We start from the raw sequence: 19,202 nt of genomic DNA on the forward strand, positions 1-19,202 counted from the left end.
AGGTGGGGAAGCATGTAACATGTATCCAATCAGTTTATCCTCGCCAGCTTCTCATAAGAGCCCTTCATTACCTCCTCTTCCATCGGCGTCCACAGACTTCATGGACGACGGCAGCCATGAGGGCAGTTACTCCTCCAAACAGTCTGTTTTTAAAAGCAGCTGGCCCAGTCACCAGGGAGATTCAGAGACCTGGAGCAGTGTGGAGGAGGCACCGCCTCCCTCCCGTAAAGTCAAGTCCCGTAGTTGTGATGACTTACTAAACGATGGACACACTGGCACCAACGGGCGCGGTGCCATCCGCTCTGAAAGTGCTGGTTCTTTATTGTGTGATGGACATCCCTCAGGTTCTACTGCATCCACCTCGACTTCTTCTCTGCCCCGACTTCACCGGCGACGAGCCCATGACTCGCCGGGTTTTCTCCAGCTCTATAAGAAGATGCACCACATAGATCGCTCACAGCTCATCCCGTCTGATGTGATCCGCTCAGTGCGCGCCCGTATCCTGGAGCTTGAGCGCCAGCCGCATCTGCTTCGCCTTCCCTTCCCTCCATGGAGACCCTCAGGCACGGAGGTCTCACGTGAGATGGTGCCAAATCGTATTTCTGAATATGAGCGCCTTATACAGAAGTCTAAATCTATGCCTAATCTGGGTGATGGTGAAGCCCCGTCTGGCACTGTGACTCCTGGTGGCTCCTCATCTCGAGCTAGCAGTGGAGGTGGCACGCCGAGTTTGCCAAAACGCAGGTTTTCTATAGAATCTCTGCTAGAAGAAGACAGCAATGGCAATGAAACCGCACAGACCATGGATCATTTGCATCGACCACGTAGTCCACCTGAAGGGCAGCCCCGTGTCGGCCCAGAGCCCAGTCGTGGAAACCCCTTTGCTACTCCCCCTCTACCGCATGCTCCCCAGGCCCTCCACGAATACTCTGACAGTGAGCAGGACGCCGTGGCCTCAGACCTGAGCGACTTCATACAGGTGGAGGGCTCATCTTTTTGCAGCGAGAGTGACTTTGACCACTGTTCCCTGACCTCCACCGAGAGCCTGTACGGATCCTCCTCGCTCCAAAACCATCACCTGCGTCACCAGCATCGCCATCACCACCACCATGCTGGTCATCAGAGTGTGGGCCAAAGCCAGGGCTACCAACACAGACACCTTATCAGCACGTGCAAGGGCCGCTGCCCGGCTTCGTACACCCGATTCACCACAATGCTGCGTCACGAGAGAGAACGGGCTCGCCAGGAGATCCCCAGACCTTCACAGTCCACTCACAGCAGCCATTTACTAACACACAACCCACAGTCCCAGCAAGCGATGTCCAAGCTGGCCTTCCTGGTCAGCCCAGTGCCTTTCCGCAGGAAAAAGGGCTCTCCACCTACCTCCAGAAGAAGTGGCACAGGTCGAGGGAGCAGACCTAAGTCGAAACAGGCTATTTATGAAGCCCTAGATGCTGCGCTGAGGGACATATACGAGCACATTCAGACGGAGCGCGGCCACAGAGGCACAAGGGCACCAGATGACAGCATCCTCAGGAGGATTCTGGCTGAACTGTTGCCAAACGTGCCTGAGCGCAGTTCTTCTCTGAGAGGGAGGAGGGGCTGCTGGCACGGGAGCCACTCCTCCACGTGCCCAGATGGAAGCCCCACTGTGTATGCCTCATCGCCACAGTTACAATCGCCGCGGATACAGTCACCAGTCAGTGCCTGTTATGGACGCCATCACGACACCTCAAACAATAATTACGCAGAGGGCAATGGGAATCTCTGTTACTCAGGTGGAGATACTGCATGTGGTCACACACCTCGTGGTCATCTACACGTTTTACTCTCATCCAACTTTATTTGTACAGCACATTTTACCAACACAAAGTCTCCAAAGAGTACAAAACAAGCACAAGCAAAATATGGTAAAAATAAAAGTAAAGGAATATGTACAAACCAAATAAAAACAACATTTTAAAAAATATAGACTATACAAAATATTAAAAGATGGTCATACACCTACTATATTTACTTATTTATAATGATCTGTTGCTTTTTTATTGTTACTCTGGAGCGCTCATTTATGTTCTGTTCAGTTAAGCCACAAATTCTCAAGAAAAGCTCATAAAAAATTGCAATTTTAGAGTTCTTGTAAGTCCTGCGAGGACTCTCGAATGTAACAGAGAATCATTTTACTGGAATGTCCATAGCTAAACATTGAGAATTTATGGCCTTTAGATATGTTTGTGTATCATGGTGCGTGTTTGGTTCAAAGCATTTTATTTTTTATTTTCTATATTTCTATATTATATGTTAGGTCTGTTTGCAACTGCATGTTTCATACCAGTGGATAGGAATAAAGCCGGCATTTATTTAATTATTTTTCGCTCCCAGATTTTGTACTTACTTTTTCCCCTTCAGAATGTCCTCCTCTGCATTGTCGCCCGCACAAACACACCACAGCATCCGTCTCTTGACCTTCATCCTTTTTTCCTTGGGGTTTCTAGACCACGATGTCCCCCGGAGTTACTCCACCTTGGATGGACGGCACACCCCCCAGAGCAGGCGGCCCACGCCCGACAGAGAGGTACACGCCCTTCTGTTCCTTTCTGCGAAGGATCCTCGCTCAAGGTCCCAAAACGTATAAAATGTGGCAATGAAGTGAGACGTCGGCGGAAGTGGAAATGACCTTTTTGCAGACTTGACTGGGCAGCAAGGTTCAAATCTAGCATGACGTGACAAAGACCCCTTGTGGCCACCTTTATAGATTCGTAAACACTGTCAAAAACGCAATGCTAGCTAACTACGCGGCTAATTCTGTGGCTCGGTCTTGGCTTCCAATCATCTGCGTTTCCGTCATGCTCCTCCTCGCCTAACGCTAATATCTGGAGCGTCCTAGATCCATTGACGTTGCTCCATTATGTTGTTGTTGTTGTTGTTGTTGTTGTTGTCGTTTCCCCACTGAAACTGAGCTTGGGGGTGTCTGCCGGCTCCCCTTCTGTCTCTTGTGTCGCTCTCGTCTCTCAGGTGTCCCACAAACAGATGACACAACTCATTCTCTGCTCTCTCCTCCATCAGAAGCAGCCCGCGAGAGCCGTTTACGATTTTAAGGCACAGACCGCCAAGTGAGTACGCAAAGCGCTCCGCACGCACACTCACGCTCAAGGCCCCGCGCTTCACCGGCCCCGGGCTTCACTGCAGGAATGGCTTCACCGCATGTCAGCATAAGTTCACACATCTCCTGCTTCTTTTCTCTCGTGATGCGTAAGCGTTTCATCCACGATCACAGATTTCTCGGCATGTTGACGCTCTTTCCGCTCGGCTTTATGTCGTGTCGGGTCTTTTTTTTGTTTGGCTGGCACGCTGGTTGGGTTTCTCGCACATAACTGCCGTACGCGTGAGGAGATGCTAACGTGGCTGTGTTGCAGGGAGCTGACGTTTAAGAAGGGCGACACGGTGAACATCATCCGACAAATAGACGCCAACTGGTTCGAAGGGGAACACCGAGGACGGGTCGGGATATTCCCCGTGTCTTATGTAGAGGTAGATCTCTCACGACTGGGACTTGTACTTTTCCATGGATCCATCCCGTATTGAACGTGTGTTGTCGGCGCAGAAGATGCCGTCGCTGGAGAAGCATCAGCCCATCAGACCCCCTCCGCCGGCCCACGTGCGAGAGATCGGAGAGGCCGTGGCCCGCTACAACTTCAACGCCGATACGAACGTGGAGCTGTCTCTCCGAAAGGTCATTTTTCTTTTTGTTTCGCTGTTGTAGCTAACGATGTGGTGAGAAGATTCAAATTATCATTATAATTCGAAATATCAAATGTCGGGGATGTCCAAACTTCGGCTTATTTATTTGCTTCCACGCTTAAATTGTAACGTTACTCCCTCTAAGCCAACTATTTCAGTTTTTATAATGTAAACTTTACTATACTCGTTCCTATATCATGTGTTATTTACTTTGAACTACAACTACATTTGTAGAGTGCTGGAATCGGAACGACAATGAAAATAATTAATATAATGGTAATTTATGATAAATTTTAAAAATGTAAGTAGAGTAAAAATGATTAGACTTTAAAAACAAAAAATGACAAACAAAAATAAAATAAATAAAATAATATAATAAGATTCATTTAAAGATATATATACAAATATTTAACAGATAATAATAATAATTAAATGATATAATAATAAATAAATAATAATAATTAATAGAGTAATAATGATTAGACTTTAAAAACATTGAAGAAGAAAATAAATAAATTAAAGAAAAAATTACAGATTTATTTTTTGATAAAAAACAAAATTAAATAAAAGACATTGGATAACTTTATGGATCAGTGGAGTATACGCAGTTGGTGCTCTCCATAGCATTAATGTTGTACTTTGCGGCCCTCAGTAAAAAAAAAAAACTATACACAACCTTTAACTATATGAACGTGTGTGCATGGGGTCAGTTGAGGGTCAGGTGAGGGTCAGGTGAGGGTCAGGTGAGGGTCAGGTGAAGGTCAGGTGAAGGTCAGGTGAAGGTCAGGAATTTTCACTGCGTGTTCTTCGCAGGGAGAACGCGTCATCGTCATTCGGCAGGTGGATCAGAACTGGTACGAAGGCAAAATCCCAGACACCACCAAACAGGGCATCTTTCCCGTCTCCTACGTGGACCTGGTCAAACGCTCCCCCGCCAGAAGCTCCACCCAGCACAGCAACCCCCACGTTTACCCGGGCAGCAGGACGGCAAGCTCCACCCCCACCAAGGTAAACGTCAACTGTGTTCACCAGCGACCTCTGCAGATGTCGTACTTGTTAAAATGACTGTTATTTTAGCTAAACATGTTCAATCTGCTGTTACTAGTTACTAAACTCTGTCTTAGTTTAACCAAAATTTAGCTTTTGCATAGATATAATATGTAAACTCCACTTTTATGATCTTTTAATCATGTTATACTGGTGTTCCCTCATCATTAAGTCACTAAGAATTGTATTTTATTGATCCATGCTTGTTTAAAGTGCCTATGACAGGTTTGAATATTCTCTAATATGACTTTGTTTACTGTATTTGTACCTGTTGTACATATAAATTATAGTTTTACACCAATCGAGCAGGAATTAGTGGAGAAAATATGGATAAATCTGCAGAAAATGACAGGAAGTGACATCACACCAGGTTACCAAGGCAAAGTTTATGCAGAATTTACACAAAGAAACTACTTTTTTGACTCTCTAAACATGAATTAAACAAAATAAAGTCGTCATTTGTCAAATAAAATAAATTGCTGGGTAATTTCCTATTGTGATGTCATCAATTACAAACAGGAAGTGACATTATAAACCTAAAAAAATGGGCTATTCTATAATAATTGTTTTATAATTTTTTGCAAAATTCAAAATGTATTTTCTTAACTGCATTTCAGTTCAACGAGTCGCCCGACCTGTAGGGGGCACTTTAAATAATCCTGTATCGTCCTGCCTTTGAGTTCTGAGTAAATGTCTGCTTTCACCTTCCCCCTATCCCCGCCCACTGTTCTGTTCTCACAATTAGTCACAAAAATTCTGGGTCAAACTTACCATTTTCTAATTACCGTTGTCGAAAAACCAAAACAAAATGTTATTCAACTATTTTAGATCAAAGTTTACGATGATCAAAGTGTAAACTTATAATCTACGCACAGTAAGTTAATATACAGCATAATATGTCATCTTTAACATAATCGACAGGTGTATTTGACATTTCCATATTTTGTTCCCATTTTCCCATTTTAGTCAGTTTTTTAAAGTGATGGATGTAATAAATCACAAAGAAATGGACATTATAACTTTGGCTTTAAGGAAAGTCCCATCTCTTATCCGTAGACTGAGACTAAGGTTTTCAAGCATCAGTGGACTTATAAGGTTGTGATACAAGAATGTAACAGCAGAGGGCAGAGTTGTTTTACCATCTCCTTCCCATAGAGTTATATGTTAGGTTTTTATTGTAAAGCTCGTCCGGTTTGTTATGCAAGACCCGGGTAACAAACCTTTACGAACCCGTCATTTCTGCGCTAGATGAGGTACTTTATAAGGCATTTTTTACCTTCACATTGGAGCACTTGTAATTGTTTTTGTGTAAATAGAAGGGATACTGATGCCCAGCACAGTTGAGGAGCTTTATGAAGCCTCAGTGGTCTCCTTCTGTCCCGTCGTAGTCACTGTCCTTCTTATCTTTACTCTCCTGGAGCCGTTCTACCATCACCGCCTCCCTCCCTCCCCCCTGCCCGCCCCGAGACCGCCCCTGCTGCAGGCCATCACCAACGAGTGGCTGGCCCTCACCCTGGACTCCGGCGGGGGCTCCCTCTCCTCCACGCCCGCACCCCCCACCCCGCCCCCGCTGCCCCCTGACTTCGCAGCGTCCGCCAGACCGCCTAGGTCCGGCGCCCCCTCGTCCGCCCCGTCTTTTTGCAGGGACCTCGCCTCCCCCCCGCCGGCACCGGGGCGAGCGCAGCCCGCGGCCGCTCGCTCCACGCCCGTGTCGCCGCCTCCCGCCCCGCGTCAGTTCGCCCGCACCCCTCCGGCGACGACCCCCGCGCCGCCGTTCAGTCGATACGCTCGAGACGCACCAGGTCAAACTCAGCCAAAAACACACACAGATGAAGCTTTGCCATGGACACGACCGCAAATATTTAAGACAAGTCCAGTTCCTCTGCAGCTCAAACCTGCACCTCGGGAGGTCAGCGGAGAGGAGCCCCCTGTGATCGTAACAGCGCTGATTAAAGACCACTCTGAAATCAAACTAGGCTCCAAAGATCGCTGTGACGTGGAACTACGAGTCAAAGACCCTTACGACAAGCTGCTCGCCATGATCTTGAGCGGGTCGAGTAGCACAGAGGACGTCGCTGACTCAAGGCTGTCTCCAGAGCCCCTCCCCCCGCCCGCACGGACGAGCTGGCCCCAGGGCGGGCTCAAGTCCCCGCAGCCCAAAGAGGAGGTCCGCGCAGGTCGTAGGCTGTCTGGACGGATCTGTTTGGAGCTGCACTCGCCCGTGACGGTCAAGACCCTGTTGGACCTCTGGGACAGGCCCGCCAGCGCGTCGCCCGTTGAGTCGGAGAGGCCGCCGTCGGTCAGAGGGAGCGCCCGCACGGAGTTGTTCATAGAGGAGGAGGAGGAGGAGGAGGAGGAGGAGCTTAGAGAGTTAAATGAGAGGCTCGGTCCACAGGTAGAGCATGGGGTGTGGCATGCTGTGGCCTTTAAATACTGCTGCCTCTGGAGAACACGTGGAAGAAGAGATGCTTTGGTTTTTTAGTGAGAATTCGTTTATGTTTTTACTGTTTTTACAAATCCTAAGTCAGGAAGTTGAAGTTTACTGATTGAAACCAGAAGTGTGGACAAGTTATGACTATGTTTATGACTTGATAAAATGGACTATGACGATTGACTTAACTTGGAGTCCAATGACTTAAGACAACTTGATGTTTCTCCTCAAGAAATAAAAGTAGTCTTCTCGACGGTCTTCTCTTTACAGTGGATTGTTAGATGAAGATGAATGAACGTGAACTGTTTGTGGACCTTTTAGAGAAGTAAAAAATCATATCAAATGAAAAATTACAAATTTAATCTCAATTTATTTTTGTGACAGCTCAAATCAGAACAGCATGTTGCTTCTGTGGGCTTTCCAAAATGCCAGAGAACCAAACAATGAAGCAATCAGAAGCTAAATAAACAATGTTCACAGGACTTTAGCGAAAGGGTATCCGTGCGGGGAGAAAGTAGAAACCTCAAGGAGAACCACAGTGAAGGACAGATCCTTCTCCCACGGTCAGACAGGCTTCAGATGGTCCAGGACTTCCATTTGCAGATAGACTGTGGAGCCAGAACCACTCAAGAAGAGAGAGGGAGGTTCGTCTAGTGCAGGGACAGTTCATCCAGGCAGATCAGGAGCTGGATTCTGGTACAAAAGCTTAAAACGACCTGAAGCTCAAAGCAAGTGAGTTAGACTTGGACCACAGTTTTGGGACTCGACTTGGACTTTAGAACGAAGACTTGAGACGGGCACGACGACGACGACTTGGTCCCACTTCTGAGTGATACAGCGTTCCAGGATGTCCCTCCTTCTGATCGGGGGGCTTTCAGAGAACGATCGCATCGTGCGTTATCGTCCGCTGCATCGTTTTTCCTCCACGTGTTCTTCTCGCGCTTCAGACAAAGGCTCAAAGTTTCTCAGAAGTCCCAGGATGAAGCTCACATGTGTTATTGTTCCCCTCCAGGCAGAAGCCCGCGCCCCTTCCCCACCTCCGCGACACCCCGGCCGGCCTCCCACCTCCAACGCCCCCGCGCGCTCCCCTCCCACGTCGCCCCGCCCGCACCCGCTCAGCCCCTCCCCTCCCGCCTCCCCCCGGCCCCCCAGCCTGCCTCTGCTCTCCCTGTCCCCTCTGTCCCCGTGCCCCTCCCCCTCCCCGCCCGCGTCCCCGCCCCCGCAGCGCCCCGCCTCCCAGCTCCCGCCCTCGCCCTGCCACTTCCGCCCGGTCCAAGCCTGCCCCATCACAGGGTCCCCTGTCCCGTCCCCGCCGCTGCCCCCCTCCTCTCCCCGCTGCCCCCTGACTCCTCCCACGGCGCCTCACGTGGGGCGCCGGTCTCCCATGGTGAAGGTAAAGCGGCAACGTGCAGAAGCGTGTGATGTTTGACTGCAACGTGAATGTTTTCTGTGATGTCGGCGCTGCTTTGTGGTGTTCATCCTTATATATATATAATAATAATTATATAATATCTGCCATAATGGGCAAAATGCATCATGATAAATAACTTATTTTTTATTGAATTGTTCTTCTTATTGTTTAATATTGCTCAGTGAATAATTGATCATTGTTTGTTCCGGCTCCAAACTAATTCCGTTTTCAAAATGTGCATCCTTGTGCTGCTGAGAGTTCACTGAACAGAGAAGTCTAACGTGTGGGGGTGTGGCCTGTCAGGGGTGTGGCCTGTCAGGGGTGTGGCCTGTCGGGGGTGTGGCCTGTCGGGGGTGTGGCCTCGAGCATGCTTGTGTTTTGAAGTACATACGTTTATAAGTACAGCGCGCCTCAGAGGCGGTTACTCGGTCTCTCTGATTGTTGAGCAGGACGCACTGATTGGTGGTAAACCTCCTCGTAGCCCCATCTTGTCCCGGAGGTCCTACATGTCTTCTGGTAGAGGTCGGAGGGTAGGAAGCATGTCCTCGTCCATCTTCATAATCTAAATAACAAATAGAGCTGTGGAGCAGAGTGTGACCGGTGAAAGCTTGTGTACTAACTGTGTTCTGTCCTTCAGCGGCTGGTGCAGGACGCGCTCCACGGAGGAGGCGACCCGTAAGTCACTTTACACACTACAGTATTCACAATTAGACGAGATGATGTAGGTAATGTCATGTTAATGTAGGTAATGTCATGTTAATGTAGGTAATGTCATGTTAATGTAGGTAATGTCATGTTAATGTAGGTAATGTGTTAATGTAGGTAATGTCATGTTAATGTAGGTAATGTGTTAATGTAGGTAATGTCATGTTAATGTAGGTAATGTGTTAATGTAGGTAATGTCATGTTAATATAGGTAATGTGTTAATGTAGGTAATGTGTTAATGTAGGTAATGTGTTAATGTAGGTAATGTCATGTTAATATAGGTAATGTCATGTTAATATAGGTAATGTCATGTTAATATAGGTAATGTGTTAATGTAGGTAATGTGTTAATGTAGGTAATGTGTTAATGTAGGTAATGTCATGTTAATGTAGGTAATGTCATGTTAATATAGGTAATGTCATGTTAATGTAGGTAATGTCATGTTAATGTAGGTAATGTGTTAATGTAGGTAATGTCATGTTAATGTAGGTAATGTTATGTTAATGTAGGTAATGTCATGTTAATATAGGTAATGTCATGTTAATGTAGGTAATGTGTTAATGTAGGTAATGTCATGTTAATATAGGTAATGTCATGTTAATGTAGGTAATTTCATGTTAATATAGGTAATATGTTAATGTAGGTAATGTCATGTTAATGTAGGTAATGTCATGTTAATGTAGGTAATGTGTTAATGTAGGTAATGTCATGTTAATGTAGGTAATGTGTTAATGTAGGTAATGTGTTAATGTAGGTAATGTGTTAATGTAGGTAATGTCATGTTAATATAGGTAATGTCATGTTAATATAGGTAATGTCATGTTAATGTAGGTAATGTGTTAATGTAGGTAATGTCATGTTAATGTAGGTAATGTCATGTTAATGTAGGTAATGTCATGTTAATATAGGTAATGTCATGTTAATGTAGGTAATGTGTTAATGTAGGTAATGTCATGTTAATGTAGGTAATGTGTTAATGTAGGTAATGTCATGTTAATGTAGGTAATGTCATGTTAATGTAGGTAATGTCATGTTAATGTAGGTAATATGTTAATGTAGGTAATGTCATGTTAATGTAGGTAATGTCATGTTAATGTAGGTAATGTCATGTTAATATAGGTAATGTGTTAATGTAGGTAATGTCATGTTAATGTAGGTAATGTGTTAATGTAGGTAATGTGTTAATGTAGGTAATGTTATGTTAATGTAGGTAATGTGTTAATGTAGGTAATGTGTTAATGTAGGTAATGTTATGTTAATGTAGGTAATGTGTTAATGTAGGTAATGTGTTAATGTAGGTAATGTGTCAATGTAGGTAATGTGTTAATGTAGGTAATGTTATGTTAATGTAGGTAATTTCATGGTAATGTGTTAATGTAGGTAATGTGTTAATGTAGGTAATGTCATGTTAATGTAGGTAATATTCTAATGTAGGTAATGTCATGTTAATGTAGGTAATGTGTTAATGTAGGTAATGTCATGTTAATGTAGGTAATGTGTTAATGTAGGTAATGTCATGTTAATGTAGGTAATTTCATGGTAATGTGTTAATGTAGGTAATGTGTTAATGTAGGTAATGTGTTAATGTAGGTAATGTCATGTTAATGTAGGTAATATTCTAATGTAGGTAATGTCATGTTAATGTAGGTAATGTGTTAATGTAGGTAATGTCATGTTAATGTAGGTAATGTGTTAATGTAGGTAATGTCATGTTAATGTAGGTAATGTGTTAATGTAGGTAATGTGTTAATGTAGGTAATGTTATGTTAATGTAGGTAATGTCATGTTAATGTAGGTAATGTGTTAATGTAGGTAATGTTATGTTAATATAGGTAATGTGTTAATGTAGGTAATGTGTTAATGTAGGTAATGTTATGTTAATGTAGGTAATGTGTTAATGTAGGTAATGTGTTAATGTAGGTAATGTGTCAATGTAGGTAATGTGTTAATGTAGGTAATGTTATGTTAATGTAGGTAATGTGTTAATGTAGGTAATGTGTTAATGTAGGTAATGTGTTAATGTAGGTAATGTGTTAATGTAGGTAATGTCATGTTAATGTAGGTAATGTGTTAATGTAGGTAATGTGTTAATGTAGGTAATGTGTTAATGTAGGTAATGTCATGTTAATGTAGGTAATGTGTTAATGTAGGTAATGTGTTAATGTAGGTAATGTGTTAATGTAGGTAATGTGTTAATGTAGGTAATGTGTTAATGTAGGTAATGTCATGTTAATGTAGGTAATGTGTTAATGTAGGTAATGTGTTAATGTAGGTAATGTGTTAATGTAGGTAATGTGTTGTGTTGTCAAACGTGTAGGTTAGCGCTCTGCATCTTGTAAAAATGCGTGTGGTTGTTCTGCTCTTGGATGGAAGTGTGGATAATGTTCTACAAATGTTCTGTGTGGTTTCAGGTTCCAGGCTCTGTATAACTACCTGCCTCGTAATGAGGACGAGCTGGAGCTGCGAGAGGGCGACGTGGTGGATGTGATGGAGAAGTGTGACGACGGATGGTTTGTCGGTAAGAAAACATTTTTACGACTTCCACTGCAGCACTTCAAATGAGGAAATGACTCGATTTGAGCAGTTTTGACTGATTTAAATTGAATTTGTTTTTATACATTAATATTATTACATTTTCTCATTTAAACATCCTATAAACTGCATTCATTTATATTTCCCCCCATGACAAGCTTAAATCATCCACAAGATGAGACAATGATACTTATATAAGTATTGTTTTATTATACTTCTGTATCACACTCATACACACTATAATGAAAAACAAAAGGCAAGGAAAAACACACATTGTCTTAATAAATGAATGACTGAAACAAAAATAGCTGTTAATACATATATGTATATATTTATTAAATTTAAGCACGTCCCAACAGTAAATGTGTGATACAATTATAATTATTGACTTAATGTTTCAGTCATTTGACCTTTTCTTTTGTTTAATAAAAACATGTTCTTTGTCGTACTTTTGCGTTAATGTTTTTGTAACTACAGTTACACGTGTTGAAGGAGACGTACACAATATATGATATATAATATGTCTTCTTTACACAATTTTATCAGTGTCAGTATAAAATGACAATGAAATCATGGTATGTTTTGTTGAAATCACATCCTTTTCTACTATGGTTTGTACTGTGTGCTGCTGATATGTCCACCAGATGGCGCTAGCGGCCTGTCTCTGGCCTGTGTCTAACACTGTGTTGTGTTTCTGTGAAGGGACGTCCCGGAGGAGCAAGCTATTTGGAACCTTCCCAGGAAACTATGTCAAGCAGCTATAATAATGATTCCAGACTCTGGCCCCGCCCACTTTGGTCACATGACCGTCGTCGTCCTGCTGCTGTTGCCGCCGGAGACATCGGGCTCAGTTCCTCACTGAACGTTTAGCTCTCACTAGCCACCTTTGACAGAACACTGGTCCCAGAACTGTTTTTAAAGCGTATTTTTCTATGTGGAAGAACCCAAACTTTGTGACCCATCGTGACCTTTGTACGGACGCGACAACAACAGACGAGAGAGAACATGGAGATATTTTTATATTCTTCTGAAGGCGAGTTGTCCTTATATTACAGTGTTGTATTGTTGATGATCCCCAGGAAAAGTGAAGAGTCTGAAATGTGCATCTCGTACTCGGCCATCTTAGACAACCACCGTATTTCAAACCAGGAGAAGCTGTAGGTCAGGAGAACATGGAGCTGTAGATCAGGAGCACATGGAGCTGTAGATCAGGAGCACATGGAGCTGTAGATCAGGAGCACATGGAGCTGTAGATCAGGAGCACATGGAGCTGTAGGTCAGGAGAACATGGAGCTGTAGGTCAGGAGCACATGGAGCTGTAGATCAGGAGCACATGGAGCTGTAGATCAGGAGAACATGGAGCTGTAGATCAGGAGCACATGGAGCTGTAGATCAGGAGCACATGGAGCTGTAGGTCAGGAGCACATGGAGCTGTAGATCAGGAGCACATGGAGCTGTAGGTCAGGAGAACATGGAGCTGTAGGTCAGGAGAACATGGAGCTGTAGGTCAGGAGCACATGGAGCTGTAGGTCAGGAGCACATGGAGCTGTAGATCAGGAGAACATGGAGCTGTAGATCAGGAGCACATGGAGCTGTAGATCAGGAGCACATGGAGCTGTAGGTCAGGAGCACATGGAGCTGTAGGTCAGGAGCACATGGAGCTGTAGATCAGGAGCACATGGAGCTGTAGGTCAGGAGAACATGGAGCTGTAGATCAGGAGCACATGGAGCTGTAGGTCAGGAGCACATGGAGCTGTAGGTCAGGAGCACATGGAGCTGTAGGTCAGGAGAACATGTCAAGTTCTGAATCTCTCTCTTCAAACTGGACCATATTTTTTAGGTCAAGTCTGGACATTGTCACTTTACAATCCCTTGAGTCGTGGCTTCTTCAAACGTCATCTTCATTTCTCTCATATTTCGCCGGTATCGCCATAAATATTTGAAACATAAATTAGAATGTACTTTTTTTGTTAAATCTTTATCAGTGTTTAGCCGTTAGTATGATGCACTTTAACAACATAAACCAGTTTTTGTTTCCATTGTCTGTTCTTCTTTTTTTTTTTTCGTACACTAGAGGTCACTGTGGTGCGGGCGACGGGAACTAATATCCACAAAGTGTATGCAAGGTATCCTGAACCTTTAGGTATTATATTTATTATCGCCTTTGCGCTCTACAGAATAACATTTTTGACATATTTATCCGACACAACATTTGAAAAATCAACGTTTTCTTTTTGGTTATTTATGTTCCAACACGGGAGCTTTGGACCCCGTGTTTATGCGACGGAACAACGTTGTCACGCTCACCGTTCTGTACTTTGTCCGTTGTTGTTTTGTTGTCACGGTAGGATGGACACTCGACGACAGAGCGAGCACCTTAAATTTACTTTTCGTTTTGTATGCGCGTCCACCGCTTTATAAAGTCATGTTTTTGTCACCCGCCATGAGTTTCCTCTCTTTTGTTTCTCCTCATCACAGTTTGGTTCGACACAGAGGCTAAGTCATAAGTCATAAGTCGCGGCTCGTTCAGACGTTTGTACGAGTTTGTGTCGGAAAGTTTGGCAAAAAAATCACAGAAACCACCGTTATTTGAGTTGAACGCCTGATGTGATGGCTTAAAGTGCCTATGACAGGGTTTAACGATTTTTAAATTTCAACTTTATTTACTGTAAACTATTACTATAAACTATTACTGTATTTATATCTGTTGTCCATATAAATTATAGTTTTACACCAATTGAGCAGGTATTTGTGTAGAAAACGCAGAAAAATCTGTGGGAAACGACAGGAAGTGACATCACACCAGGGCGACTCGTTCAAGTTTATGCAGAATTTACACAAAGAAACAACTTTTTTGACTGAATTTAACAAAATAAAGTCACTCTCATACATTTTTATTTGTCAAATAAATTTAAAAAAAGTGACATTAGATGAGTCTTTGCCCAGTGTTTGCTGGGTAATTTCCTGGTGTGACGTCATCAATTACATGACAGAACAGGAAGTGAAATTACAAACCTAAACATTTTGCTATTCTGTGATTTTTAGCAAACTTCAAACTAAATTTACATATATTTATTTATGCATTTTAGTTCAAGGAGTCGTCCGACCTGTAGGGGGCACTTTAACTTACCTCAAAACACATAAACCGGGACTAAACCTGGACCAGAACAGAAACAGAACAACACCTTTATGGACAAGCAAAGACACACATTACAATAAAAACGCTTCAGAACGATCGAAAACGTCAAAATGTGACGTTAAATCTGACGGAATGTGGACAAACGCTGCGATTTAGCCTCTGACACCATTCACCCCATGTCCGACACCATAAACGCATTTGTTTGTGACGCTTGTGTAGTTCGGACGGGCCAGTGGGTGGCGCTGTACGATAAACCTCTGTGAAGCCTGACAGTATTTCTGCCTGGAATGAGTAACGGTAATACGATGTTATAAAAGGCGTGGACCTACAGTACGTGTACGTGTTTCTAACGTATTCTCGCGTTTGTTGGATTATTATGCTGCTGTATTATTAATAAAATCTAGCTTGTATACAATCTACTTTCGTGTTTATTACATGTATACTGTTCAATTGGTATGTCATTAAAATAATAATTGCTGCACAGGACATCCTATCTTCTCCTCCTGCTGGAGAACTGCTGCAGGTGATGATGTTTCAGCTCCAACACGGTGTTTAAACCCGACTGATGCATTTCTGAAAAGACCGTGTGGAAAGACGAATCCCGTGGTCATGGAGAAGATGTCAGTGTGTTTGAGAAGGGTCAAATCATTGTCATCGAGCAGAGGAAACATGTAATCTACTCCAGGTCTGAACTCCAGAGACGAGCTGGAGAAGGCTTTGTGCAGCGGTCACTCTCTTTGTGCAGCGGTCACCCTCTTTGTGCAGCGGTCACTCTGTTTCTGCAGCGGTCACTCTCTTTGTGCAGCGGTCACTCTCTTTGTGCAGCGGTCACTCTCTTTGTGCAGTGGTCACCCTCTTTGTGCAGCGGTCACTCTCTTTGTGCAGCGGTCACTCTCTTTGTGCAATGGTCACCCTCTTTGTGCAGCGGTCACTCTCTTTGTGCAGCGGTCACTCTCTTTGTGCAGCGGTCTCTCTCTTTGTGCAGCGGTCACTCTCTTTGTGCAGCGGTCACTCTCTTTGTGCAGTGGTCACCCTCTTTTTGCAGCGGTCACTCTCTTTGTGCAGTGGTCACCCTCTTTTTGCAGTGGTCACTCTCTTTGTGCAGTGGTCACCCTCTTTTTACAGCGGTCACTCCCTTTGTGCAGTGGTCACTCTCTTTGTGCAATGGTCACCCTCTTTGAGCAGCGGTCACTCTCTTTGTGCAGCGGTCACTCTCTTTGTGCAGTGGTCACCCTCTTTGTGCAGCGGTCACTCTCTTTGTGCAGCGGTCACTCTCTTTGTGCAGCTGGGTCACTCTCTTTGTGCAGCGGGGTCACTCTCTTTGTGCAGCGGTCACTCTCTGTGCAGTGGTCACTCTCTTTGTGCAGCGGGGTCACTCTCTTTGTGCAGCGGTCACTCTCTGTGCAGTGGTCACCCTCTTTGTGCAGCGGTCACTCTCTTTCTGTAGCGGTCTCTCTCTTTGTGCAGCGGTCACTCTCTTTGTGCAGCTGGGTCACTCTCTTTGTGCAGCGGGGTCACTCTCTTTGTGCAGCGGTCTCTTTGTGCAGCGGTCACTCTCTTTGTGCAGCGGTCACTCTCTTTGTGCAGCGGTCACTCTCTTTGTGCAGCGGTCACTCTCTTTGTGCAGCTGGGTCACTCTCTTTGTGCAGCGGGGTCACTCTCTTTGTGCAGCGGTCACTCTCTGTGCAGTGGTCACCCTCTTTGTGCAGCGGTCACTCTCTTTGTGCAGTGGTCACTCTCTTTGTGCAGCGGTCACTCTCTTTGTGCAGCGGTCTCTCTCTTTGTGCAGCGGTCACTCTCTTTGTGCAGCGGTCACTCTCTTTGTGCAGCGGTCTCTCTCTTTGTGCAGCGGTCACTCTCTTTGTGCAGCGGAGTCACTCTCTTTGTGCAGCGGGGTCACTCTCTTTGTGTAGCGGTCACTCTCTTTGTGCAGCGGGGTCACTCTCTTTGTGCAGCGGGGTCACTCTCTTTGTGCAGCGGTCACTCTCTTTGTGTAGCGGTCACTCTCTTTGTGTAGCGGTCACTCTCTTTGTGCAGCAGTCACTCTCTTTGTGCAGCGGGGTTACTCTCTTTGTGCAGCGGTCACTCTCTTTGTGCAGCGGGGTCACTCTCTTTGTGTAGCGGTCACTCTCTTTGTGCAGCGGTCACTCTCTTTGTGTAGCGGTCACTCTCTTTGTGTAGCGGTCACTCTTTGTGCAGCGGTCACTCTCTTTGTGTAGCGGTCACTCTCTTTGTGCAGCGGGGTCACTCTCTTTGTGTAGCGGTCACTCTCTTTGTGCAGCGGTCACTCTCTTTGTGCAGCGGTCACTCTCTTTGTGCAGCGGTCACTCTCTTTGTGCAGCGGTCACTCTCTTTGTGTAGCGGTCACTCTCTTTGTGCAGCGGGGTAACTCTCTTTGTGTAGTGGTCACTCTCTTTGTGCAGTGGTCACTCTCTTTTTGCAGTGGTCACTCTCTTTGTGCAGTGGTCACCCTCTTTTTACAGCGGTCACTCTCTTTGTGCAGTGGTCACTCTCTTTGTGCAGTGGTCACCCTCTTTGTGCAGCGGTCACTCTCTTTGTGCAGCGGTCCCTCTCTTTGTGCAGTGGTCACTCTCTTTGTGCAGCGGTCCCTCTCTTTGTGCAGTGGTCACCCTCTTTGTGCAGCGGTCACTCTCTTTGTGCAGTGGTCACCCTCTTTTTGCAGTGGTCACTCTCTTTGTGCAGTGGTCACCCTCTTTTTACAGTGGTCACTCCCTTTGTGCAGTGGTCACTGTCTTTGTGCAGCGGTGTCACTCTCTTTGTGCAGCGGTCACTCTCTTTGTGCAGCGGTCACTCTCTTTGTGCAGCTGGGTCACTCTCTTTGTGCAGCGGTGTCACTCTCTTTGTGCAGCGGTGTCACTCTTTGTGCAGCGGTCACTCTCTTTGTGCAGGGGTCACTCTCTTTGTGCAGCGGTCACTCTCTTTGTGCAGCGGTCACTCTCTTTGTGCAGCGGTCACTCTCTTTGTGCAGGGGTCACTCTCTTTGTGCAGCGGTCACTCTCTTTGTGCAGCGGTGTCACTCTCTTTGTGCAGCGGTCACTCTCTTTGTGCAGCAGTGTCACTCTCTTTGTGCAGCGGTCACTCTCTTTGTGCAGCGGTCACTCTCTTTGTGCAGCTGGGTCACTCTCTTTGTGCAGCGGTGTCACTCTCTTTGTGCAGTGGTCACCCTCTTTTTGCAGTGGTCACTCTCTTTGTGCAGTGGTCACCCTCTTTTTACAGTGGTCACTCCCTTTGTGCAGTGGTCACTGTCTTTGTGCAGCGGTGTCACTCTCTTTGTGCAGCGGTCACTCTCTTTGTGCAGCGGTCACTCTCTTTGTGCAGCTGGGTCACTCTCTTTGTGCAGCGGTGTCACTCTCTTTGTGCAGCGGTGTCACTCTCTTTGTGCAGCGGTCACTCTCTTTGTGCAGGGGTCACTCTCTTTGTGCAGCGGTCACTCTCTTTGTGCAGCGGTGTCACTCTCTTTGTGCAGCGGTCACTCTCTTTGTGCAGCGGTGTCACTCTCTTTGTGCAGCGGTCACTCTCTTTGTGCAGCGGTCACTCTCTTTGTGCAGCTGGGTCACTCTCTTTGTGCAGCGGTGTCACTCTCTTTGTGCAGCGGTGTCACTCTCTTTGTGCAGCGGTCACTCTCTTTGTGCAGCGGTCACTCTCTTTGTGCAGCGGTGTCACTCTCTTTGTGCAGCGGTGTCACTCTCTTTGTGCAGCGGTCACTCTCTTTGTGCAGCTGGGTCACTCTCTTTGTGCAGCGGTGTCACTCTCTTTGTGCAGCGGTGTCACTCTCTTTGTGCAGCGGTCACTCTCTTTGTGCAGCGGTCACTCTCTTTGTGCAGCTGGGTCACTCTCTTTGTGCAGCGGTGTCACTCTCTTTGTGCAGCGGTGTCACTCTCTTTGTGCAGCGGTCACTCTCTTTGTGCAGCGGTCTCTCTCTTTGTGCAGCGGTCACTCTCTTTGTGCAGGGGTCACTCTCTTTGTGCAGCGGTCACTCTCTTTGTGCAGCGGTCACTCTCTTTGTGCAGCGGTCACTCTCTTTGTGCAGCGGTCACTCTCTTTGTGCAGCGGTCACTCATTTCTATTCATTCAATTTAACAGTTTTTCTTGATACAGTGAATCTTGATATAGGGTCCACAATATGATACAAATCCCAACACTCAGAAATGAAGCCTGCGTAACTTCAGCCTGGAAG

The 19,202-nt window shown here is 45.4% G+C and overlaps 1 protein-coding gene across 1 annotated transcript in view; it reads left to right on the plus strand.

Annotated features, from left to right (window-relative positions):
- The window catches only part of LOC140377011 (uncharacterized), a 46,656-nt gene extending 31,235 nt beyond the window's left edge, over positions 1 to 15,421 (plus strand). Inside the window, exons 16-27 of the mRNA XM_072462259.1 lie at positions 3 to 1,778; positions 2,493 to 2,572; positions 3,013 to 3,110; positions 3,414 to 3,528; positions 3,602 to 3,730; positions 4,552 to 4,746; positions 6,206 to 7,180; positions 8,229 to 8,609; positions 9,077 to 9,157; positions 9,265 to 9,302; positions 11,745 to 11,851; positions 12,568 to 15,421. Of these exons, the coding sequence (XP_072318360.1) occupies positions 3 to 1,778; positions 2,493 to 2,572; positions 3,013 to 3,110; positions 3,414 to 3,528; positions 3,602 to 3,730; positions 4,552 to 4,746; positions 6,206 to 7,180; positions 8,229 to 8,609; positions 9,077 to 9,157; positions 9,265 to 9,302; positions 11,745 to 11,851; positions 12,568 to 12,629 (4,037 nt within the window). The 3' untranslated portion in view covers positions 12,630 to 15,421. The remainder of the gene's footprint in view (positions 1 to 2; positions 1,779 to 2,492; positions 2,573 to 3,012; positions 3,111 to 3,413; positions 3,529 to 3,601; positions 3,731 to 4,551; positions 4,747 to 6,205; positions 7,181 to 8,228; positions 8,610 to 9,076; positions 9,158 to 9,264; positions 9,303 to 11,744; positions 11,852 to 12,567) is intronic.
- The last annotated feature ends 3,781 nt before the right edge of the window (positions 15,422 to 19,202 follow it).

This window comes from Eucyclogobius newberryi, unplaced genomic scaffold (genome assembly GCF_026437365.1).
Source record: "Eucyclogobius newberryi isolate DKJ021-1_F unplaced genomic scaffold, fEucNew1.0.hap1 SCAF_4, whole genome shotgun sequence".
Taxonomy (NCBI): Eukaryota; Metazoa; Chordata; class Actinopteri; order Gobiiformes; family Gobiidae; genus Eucyclogobius; species Eucyclogobius newberryi.